Source organism: Centroberyx affinis, unplaced genomic scaffold (genome assembly GCF_046629955.1).
Source record: "Centroberyx affinis isolate AG114_WGS23_722 - 3 ecotype Tasmania unplaced genomic scaffold, CSIRO-AGI_Caff_v1 ptg003686l_1, whole genome shotgun sequence".
Taxonomy (NCBI): Eukaryota; Metazoa; Chordata; class Actinopteri; order Beryciformes; family Berycidae; genus Centroberyx; species Centroberyx affinis.
Window position 1 is genome coordinate 28,908 of NW_027281581.1, and position 10,049 is coordinate 38,956.

At 40.9% G+C, this 10,049-nt stretch overlaps 1 protein-coding gene across 1 annotated transcript; it reads right to left on the reverse strand.

The window, feature by feature from the left end:
* Window positions 1-2,917: 2,917 nt before the first annotated feature.
* Window positions 2,918-4,003, reverse strand: LOC139661970 (B2 bradykinin receptor). Its single transcript, XM_071540561.1, has one exon. It carries the CDS (start codon window positions 4,001-4,003, stop codon window positions 2,918-2,920), a length of 1,086 nt encoding a protein of 361 aa, XP_071396662.1.
* Between the last annotated feature and the right edge of the window lie 6,046 nt (window positions 4,004-10,049).

Genomic DNA, 10,049 nt, shown 5'->3' on the forward strand with positions numbered 1-10,049 from the left:
AACCAGAAGGTTGCTGATCCAAATCCGCAGACAGGCTGGGAAATTTTTTAATGTGGTAGGGGAGTTAGTAATGATTTACCCTACAACTGCTTCAGTTCAGCTCCTCCATGACAGCAGCACCAGACTGTGGTAGTACTGGCAGCTTCCAGGTGTCACAACACTCCCTCCAACTGGAACTACGAAAAGGAATGTGTTCTTAGCTTTAAAGGGGCAATAAGTCAGATTTTTACTGCCTTATACCTTCATATATGTGCAGGGGATTGATAGGGTTGTTGATCAGTACCAGTGACTGAATGATTACTTCACCAGGTGCTGAGATTTCTGGATTTCAAAACTCACTTTCTGGCCTGTACTCTACTTTGAAACATCAACTCCCAGCCAATTGGCATTTCAAAACACTCCAAATAATTTCAGTGACTGAGGTTAAAAGCCTCATTCTCAAGCCAAAAAATGACTAAGGAGCATTATTATTCCAGTATTTTGCAATATGATTTATTACCTCTTCACTAGATGTTTCTGTTGGATCTGTGCTCTAGTTTACTCATCTTTAAGTGTGTGACTTTATTGTTTGTGTCAGCTATATACTACAACGGGACAGAAGGGCTGAAGTGAGTTGTGCGAGAGACTTGTGTAGGAGAAAGAAAGAAAACTTCAACTGATGCTGCAGTTCCTACTGGTCACAGATAGAGGTCGATAAAGCTCATGGATTACTTAACGGCCCTTTAAGGGTTAAAATGATGTCATTGGATGAGTTAATTGCCGTGGCTCAGACAGGACGAACCCTAGAAACTAACCTTTTACTCACCAGGAACATAATCCAACCACAGGCTGAGTGATGCCCCATAGATCATAGATTACTCTGCAGGGATTATAATGAGCTATGTGCATTACATACATTCATTATGATAATCAGAAGAAGGCCATGCCTCAAAGGCCTCAACGCCCCCATTTTAATCAACTTTCTTTGCGTAAGACCACTTCCTATGTGTTTGTGTTTGTGCTGATATTCAGCACCTTTAAACTGGACCATTGTCATGCCAAATAATTACAAGTATTGAGTGTTTCCTCCAGAACTGGCGACACTAAGTAGGGTTAGCAGCTCTTTAACTAATTAGGTTGCTGCCCTTTAGCAGATCTTCACTTCTATCAACAAGAGAATCTCAACATGCCACTGACTGATACAAGGAATTATACAACATCTGAAAAAAATGTAAAATGATTGCTGGCATGAAAGTAAATCTCATTATGTTTACTAATTAAACAGAGTCGTTTTAATATTTTTGTTTACAAAGTTGTTCTGTTTTTCAGGATGGAATCATCTGCAGTATCAAAACATGACTGATGGATTCCAGGTAGCAAAAAGTGAATATTTGGGTTTGGGTTTTTTTTTTTTTGGAATTAAAATCTTCATAGACATACCCACACACCGCCATCGATGTGCTCTCCATTCTCAATTAGGTTTCTAGTTGTTGCAACAGGGGGAAAGACCTTTCTTATAATTGTTTCCTGACATCTTCAAAAGCAGCTTTGAAACAGTAAGATTTCTCTGCTCGGGCACCAAGAGAGAGAGGAGTGAGTTTCATTACATGCATCAATAATTGCATCACATAATACTAAAGCGGACTGCTTGATAGGTAAGTACATTTATTTTCTCTCTTATCTATATTTCAAGAGTTTTGGTCGAAAATGGTAGAAAGATAGCCATGATTCAAATAAAGTGACACCTATTCTCACATAATGTTTGATAGCATGATTTAAAACAAATAGAAGAAGAGGTGAGGATAGAAGATAAATTAAGTCCTTGATTGACAAAGTAATGACACTTTTACAAACTGGAACCTCAATATTTTAGAAATGATGAATAATGAATTTCAGGTATTTTTACAACTTGGATAAGTACTGTTTTAGGATAGGATAGGTTTAATTTAATCTTCATAAAGTCTACATTATGAATAAGTCCTTTGTTTCAAACAGTGGAGGATGTATCTGTACACAGTTTAATCTATTATAGCATTGAGGCCATTAAGGTTCTTGAAACTATGCATTGAAATTTAGAGGTTTTTACGCTTAAAACTGTCAAAGCTGTTGATCTTAAACTGCATTAATTTCATACTTCATAAAACATTTCTGTTGTTGGAAAACTGATTCTACAAGTTGTGTTTTTCAGTAGCGGACTGGAGTCATACTGGGCAGCTCCCGGATGTGAATTTGTGTAATTGTATGAAAAACCCATACCTTGATAAATAAAGAACCAATAAGACAAATTCTACCTTTAACAAACTATTTCCATTAAGAGGGCAAACAGTTTAAGCACCACAACCTTTTCAAGCGACGATACGACCTTTTCTTCTTTAAATTTGATCGCATTGCAATAATTCCCCTTTATAGTTCAGGTCTCAAATACTTAGCCTTCATAATGACGCACTCCATCATAGACAGAAGAAGCTCAGTGACAATGAAAGTCTTTATAGATCACATTTAGATTAATCTTCAACACTTGACAGCAGTTATTTAGTGCATAGATTATGGCATAAATCTTCAAGATTTTGCACCCGAACTGAGTCTGTTGTAAGATCCCAATATTTCTTGGTGCGTCAACAAAATGATGACAAAAGCAATAAGAAAAGGCAAGGGGAAGGATAGCACACAGAGAGCCAAGTACACTATTTGTGGTAATAAATCCCTTGGCAATACGGCGCCAGATGGCCACCGGTAATTATGACTCAACAAGAATCATCTGGAACATCCCAGATCAATTCATACCTCGTTTGGTCACAAGAAAACAACAAATTAAGGTAAAATTGAGAAGAAAATAGTAAATATTTAGAAAAAAAAAAGTTTGATATTAGCTTTGATTCAAGTTTATCACAGCAGTTTCTTTCACAAGGTTAATACTGTTAGACGTTTCATCAGGTAGTCAAGATACAGTTTGTTTTTGTTCAAGTTTTTCAATGCATATTTTCTGTGTTTCATTTAATCTATTCGTTGAGGTGAAAATGACGGTCAAGTAAGTCGTGTCTTTTGAGCAGGGGTTCAGAGTTTTCCCAAACACCTCTTTCGCCCTTTTCCTGAAATGCTTCCCCACGATGACGAACAGGAAGGGGTTAATGGAGCTGTTGCTGTACGCAAGATATGTAGAAAGCTGTATGCCGATGTCGAGGATGTGGCCCCAGAGGCAGCCAGGTGTCACCTGGAAGTAATCCAGAGTGTCGAGGAACCTCATCACCTGGTACGGCGTCCAGCAGAAGAGGAAGACGGCCAGGACGGCGAGTACCAGGTAGGTGGCCTTCCTCTCCGCCCGAACCCCGGGGATTCTTCTCGCTCGGCCGTCGTTCAGCGCCGCCACGATGTGACGGCTGCAGTAAGTCACTACCAGGACGGGAACCAGGAAGCCCAGAACGTTCCTAGTGATATTGTGCTGGACGCTCCAGGCTGGGTGAGGGTAGGCCAGGATGCAGGCGTCCACCCCGGGATCTGGCACGTAAGTCACTGTCCGGAAGAAGAGGACGGGCAGACTGAGAAGGAAGCCCAGGGTCCAGATCCCCAGGCAGACCCGCTTGGCCCAGGCTGCTCTCCTCAGCCGGCTGGGGCTCATGGGCTTCACCAGGGCCAGGTAGCGGTCCACGCTCACCAGCACCAGGAAAAGCACACTGCAGTAGTAGTTCATAGAGATGGCCACGTTGACCAGCTTACAGAGCGCCTCCCCAAAGTTCCACTGGTAGCCTTGGGCAATGGTGACGGCCCAGAAGGGAAGGCAGGTCATCATGACCAGGTCGGCCGCGGCCAGGTTCCCCAGGTAAACGTCAGCCACGGTGCAGGGCTTCCTCTGTAGGCAGAGCACACAGAGAACCAGGCCGTTCCCCACCACACCCACCGCGCTGACCAGACCCAGGTAGGCCGGCTGGAGGGAGGAGAGCCACAGCCAGGCTTCTGTGTAGTTACTGCAGGGGTCCAGGTCTGGGTCCATGGTGGGGACCGACCAGTCCGACGCATTCACAACCATTGGAGCCATTGGAAGCAACTGGAAAGTAAAAATGAAAGTGATACGTGGTTAAATCACTGCCGTCAGAAGAAGTATTATTGCATACATTTGGAAGAACACAGCTCAAGCATTCCTGGTAGAAGACGTTATGAAATCATCGATACTTTGATGGAATGCCTCCGCCTCCGCTCAGAGGTTCTTGCAGGAAATGAGAAATGTTTCATCACTAATGAGAAACAGATACCATCGCAGTGTTTCACTATTTGCAGAATGGCTCAGCAATCTACTCTCCCTCTTTACTCACAGAAAAAGCCTGATTTATTGTGGAATAGTCCTGTGATACCTGGCGTTGTCATAAATGGACTGCGGGTCTCCCTTTGTTTGGATTTTTTTGGCAGAACCTATTGAGATTGTCTAGGGTTTACATTATTTATAGCTTTCTTGGAGCACATATATGCCAAAAATGGCCTGATCACCATACACTCTTTAGTAAAGGTTATTATGAAGTGAGTATAAACATGGTTCAGGTCCAAAGCGGCTGTAAGTGAATCTGGCTCTTGGCTTAACTTTTGCCTAGTTTGCGTCCTCTCTATCCAGACAGTTCACGCTGGAAATAAATGGCCGTTAACTCACCGAGAAATACACTTTCCCTCTTATCTGCTTCGTGGAATGGAGATGCCAGTCAGCCTCTGAACCACTCACCTTATCTCCGTGGCTCTGCCCTTTCCATCCAGATGTGCTTCGTGTTCATTCCAAGCGGATTATCATCATGGTGATCTAGCCTCCACTGCAGCGCGCACTGGGAGACTGGCCACTTTTATATGTGGAGACCCAGGGATCATCACCGTGTCGTCACTCAGAACTCACATCTGTTTTTCCCCCCAAGCTACTGTTGCTTTCTCTGGCTCACCATAATGGTATCCACTGTCCAACAGCGTTATGTTTTCACTTTTTATCCTTGACTCAGTGACAGGTGATAAATAGCCTGCTAGGGTTTAGTAACAAATGTGTCTATTCTTGGCTCATGTATCGGAAGCGTCGGCCACAAACGTCCACCCAAAGTGTGATTTAATGGCACCTGTATTGAGATAAACCTCTCCCTGTATTTTTGAGATTAATATCACTCAAAACAGGAAGCAGCAAGTGCTTGCCTGAATCAATATAGTGTCCGTTGAGACTATTTCTTCTCCATACATCATATTTGCGTTTGATGAATGGGGGCAGCGGTAGCCTAAAGGTGAGAGAAGCAGGTTTGCGGCCTGAAGGTTGTGATTCAAATCCCTGGACTGGCAAGGAAAGTTTGAGTGAGAAAAATAAATGATTAGCTCCCTCCTCTCCCTCGGCAGCTGTTGTTGAGGTGCCACTCAGCAAGGCACTTAGCCCCCAGTCGCTCCAGAGTTGGTCAGTGGCCAAGTCTAGAGGAGTGTGGTTGTATTGGGCGGCTGCCAAATATCGATGTGTGTAACTGTTTGAATGTGAAGCAGGGCAGTGCTAAAATAGAGCATGTGTGCTCAGCAAAACCCTTTCCTGGCTAAAAAAAAAAAAAAAGTTTAAGAAAATCCAACAAGAAACACGCACACTGACAAAAAAGGAAGAAATCCAAAAGAGGCCATCTGATGCAACAAGGATTGATGTTTATTTACATAAGGTGCAGAAAACAAAATGTTTCAGCCATATAGACCCTCAGACACTCATCAGTTAGATAGATAGATAGATAGATACCTTTATTGAGCAAGCCTATAGATGCCTAATTAAGGATAAAAACTATAAGAAAATATAAACACTATAGAGTATAAGATACAAAAATATAAAATAGATAAGAACAAAATAATACTGTATATACACAGAATAAAAGAGTGAAATATTTTTTTAGTTCTGAATACACAAAGCCACACCTGACTACAGCTGCCATCAATTACTCAAAGGCGAAGAGAACAATGATCCAATCATCCAACCACAAGAGAGTAGATGAGAAGAAATAACCTTAAATAAAAATAGATACCTAATGTAAGAACCTAATATTTCGTCAGTATTTTATGGCACTGTTTTGTTCATTTTCACTGTTACTATTCCTTAAGGGTTGGCTTTTATAAGCTCATATTGCTGCTGAAGTTAGATTGTACTGAAGCCTCCTGGACCCGCGGCAACACTGGCCTTTCTTACTCTGTGAATCCTCAAGGCCTTCAGGCTTGTTCAGTCTAATCTTATAAAGTAACCTATCAGCCACCCAGATAAGCATCCTCACATAGGAGTACTATTAAGTTATGGGAACATTAGCTTTTCCATTTTTACTGTAAATTGTCACCATGTGTACATCACATCCAGGACCTGGGTGAAACAATACTGCTATGGTTTTGTATGTTTGTTTTAGTAGAGGTTTGCCACCTAGGATAATAAAACGAGAACAATAAATCTTAGACAGTCTCAGGAAAGTATTTGAAAGTCAATTTGGTTTATTTTTCCATGATTGACTGTATAAATTGCCCTAATATAGTAACTCCCACCCATCTGGTGCCCCTAACAGATTAAAACAAACGCTTAGAGTTATTTGCAAAAGCATTGACTTAAATCTCTTAAATCTCTATGAAAACAGAGGTTCTACTTGGCCAGGTACAAAAATGTTGATTAAGAGGCAAACACTGCATGCTATAAAAGATTCATAAATATTCAGATCACAAATAAGATACAGGATTTCAGTACTGTAACATATTCCATCTATTATTGTATACAATGAATCTACAAAACATTCAGTATACGCAATATCTTCCTGATATTGAGTTGCAGCCCTTTTTGCACAATCTACATCTCAATTGTTTCAAAGCGTAAAAACCTTTCTCTACCTCGTCTACTTCTCTTTATCTACTGTACATCTCAACCTTTGTGATTGATAGAGATTTCGCCTCCTCCACCCCGCCGGTCCTGACAGCAGAACCATCATTACAAACGCATGTTGTTCGGGCCAAGCTTTGTTCAAACCCACAGATGTTCATTTTAAATCCTAGTACAGATCCCAAGGTTTCCAAACATACCAAATGTGTCATGTTGAATGATGCACAAGCACAGATTTTTTCCATCTGATGTAATGCAGCAGCCATAAGAAATGGCGTCTTGAGTTTGAAAATTTCACTCAATATAAACAGCTATAGCTTCAGTGAAGCGTTGGAACGAGCAGAATATGTATGTGACGTTTTCTCTAACTTTAAAGCCACTTAAAGGGAAACTGAAGGGGAAAATCAGGGAGAAAGGGGTTAATAAGGGAGATCAGTAAGGGATAGTGGCTTTTGTCTGGTTTCACCTCTTCAGTGTTCTTCATGAAAAGAGTAAGTTTCTCTAATATTGTGAACATTCAGTGTATATTCTATTTGTGCTAAACTGTAGAATAGACATGGCGTTTAATAAAGGCTTGTCACCCAAAACTTAGATAACAATGAAATATTAATGAGATGAAAGAAATCTGATTCCAGTTCCCGTAACTTCTAAACATGATGGACTGATCTGTGCTTTCTGGCATAATTTACCTTCTACTACAGTTTGCCCTTGGTTCATTTTGTTATGCTCGGCTTTCTAATCATGAGTAATTGCTGGCTATCTGATGTCAACATCTGTTTCCTTATACTCATAATACCTTGTATTTCGGGGTCATTTCCTGTAATTGGTTCGGATTATGTTGTCACTCCTAACAAATCGCACCGCAGTTCGCTTGGAAAAAGACAGTCTCGCATTTTTTAGGCTTTTCGGTGGCGTTATTTGGTTCAAATTTGCTTTTGTTCTCACCTGATCCAAACAAGGTAAAGGCTGCAGAGTTCAAATAAGCGGCTCCAAACGTGCTTGGTGTGAATGTGATCTCAGTCACCGTATGGACCGGTCCTCCCTCTCTCTATCTCACACACACTCATTTCCACACACACACATCTCTAACTCTGTCACACACACACACGTCTTCCCAACTAACACACACACACCTCTCTCTCTCGCGGTCTAATTTCTCACACACATATTACAAACACCCGCACAAATTAAGGCTCACCTCTAACTCAGTCTATTTTCTCCCTCACATACAGTACATCCCACATCCCACTCTCTCTCTCTCTCTCTCTCTCTCTCTCTCCCCCCCCTCTCTATCTCTCTCTCTTTCTTTCCTTCTCTCTCTCTTTCTCTCAAATTCAAATATGCTTTATTGGCATGACATTGACTAGACAACATAGACAGTAATCTAATGAACATCAACAATCATATCAACAACAGCATAATCAAAAAGCAGTTCAGAGTTCCTCTCTCTCACTCTCCCTCGTTCTCTCTACTTTCTTTTCCTCTTTTTTCTTTCTTTCTTTCTTTCTTTCTTTCTTTCCTTCTTTCTCTTTTGTTCTTTCTCTCTCTCTCTTTCTTTCTCAAATCAGGTCACGCAGTAGCATGCAGGGAGGCCGGCTGCAGCGCAATCTGCAGATCAGCCTGTCACCAGAGATGAATGACTTAATTAAAGTTTCGACCGACTGTGTGTTAGACTGGACGCAGGTTGCTCTGGGGTCCTGCAGCGGAGGGTCTCAGGGTTTTACTCTTATCCATTTTATCCATTATCTATTTTTACAATCTTGAAGACACCTTTACATGTGTTTACAGGCTCTGAGATGGAAGATCAGTGTGAAAGATGCATCTACACTGGTGATTCTTTCTTAAATGAAGGTTGCATTGAGTAATCAAGGTCCTTGTTCTGTACTGAGAGTGATTGACCGGTAAGTAGAAGTTTGAATTATTGGTGCTGAAATTGAGTGTTTGCTGAAGAACAAAACAAGCCACTGGTAGGCCAGTGGTTCTCAGTCTGGTGATTGTAATGTGTTTCTGGAATGTGAAACACATATTTCTAATGTAAAAATATACTGTATAGCATCATGTATCTTTGTGATAAATGATTAAAGGATAAGGCTGGTGTTTTTTAATGCATTGCTTACCGTCAACAAATCCTATGAAAATAACAAAATCAGCAATGATTTTGTTTTGCCAACAAGTCTCGTCCATGTAGCTGGTGCCCAATGCAGCCATGTCCCAGCAGCCATAGAACTCCATTGTATTAAAAAAACGATTAAAAACATGTCAAAGAGCCATGCCGTTGCTCTGGGCAACATATTTCATCATCACGATGCACCGTGCCGGCCGACTTTTTCCTCAAACAACTTAATAAGCCGGCTTAATAAACACGTTTGCGATCTCAGGAAAGTAGTTCTGTAGCACCGAAAATAGTCCCCGGCGTAATGAAGAATTTGTTCCCATTTGAATTTGATTTGGTAATAACCACAAAAAAAAAAAAAAATCGCTAACTGTTACCACGAAAAGTCAGGCTGACTTTTCGTGGTAACAGTTAGCGATTTTTAAAATTGAAACTATGTCTTTGTGAGCTGTATTTTGCTGTATAAAGACAAAATCAAAAACGTGGATCGTGCGGATTACCAATTTAAAATAAATGCTTTCTTCTTTTGAAGTAATGTACTTTAAGCTTCCACTAAGTGAAATAAAGGGAAAGATAATACTGGTTGGTATCACAGCCTACCATTCTATTTCCACATCATGGCGCTATAGTGCTTCATTGGATATGATATATGATATTTTTATATTATAGATCAACATGGGACATACAGGTGCTTGCAGGGTACAAGCACATCACATTGTCACAGGTCTCTCTTTATGCCTGTTAACTCTTACAATTTTAGAGCAAAGACAGTCAAAGATATCATATTACTTAACTAACACCATGACTAACAAAAATCTAAATTATGGGAATCTAGAGCAGGGGACACGTGTGTTTGATGCTGCAGTGCGCAGTATTACTTCAGACCAGACCATAGAAGGTCTCCGTTTGGCCGACGGCCGCTCCAGCTCAGAGTGTGTCAGCGCTTACATGAAGTTTTGCAAACACTCTTTTAAAAATATGCTCACAGAATGAAAGTTTATCACGATAGCATTTTCTGAAATACACAATCTAATCCAATGTTCCTGGTGGTAATAAACTGGGATGAGTGTCTTCATAGATGAATGTTGGATGTTTGAAGAAGAGTGGGTGGATGAGAGTGACTGT

Coding starts and splice junctions, on each gene's coding strand:
- LOC139661970 (XM_071540561.1), bottom strand. CDS start 4,003: ATGGTTGTGAATGCGTCGGACTGGTCGGTCCCCACCATGGACCCAGAC.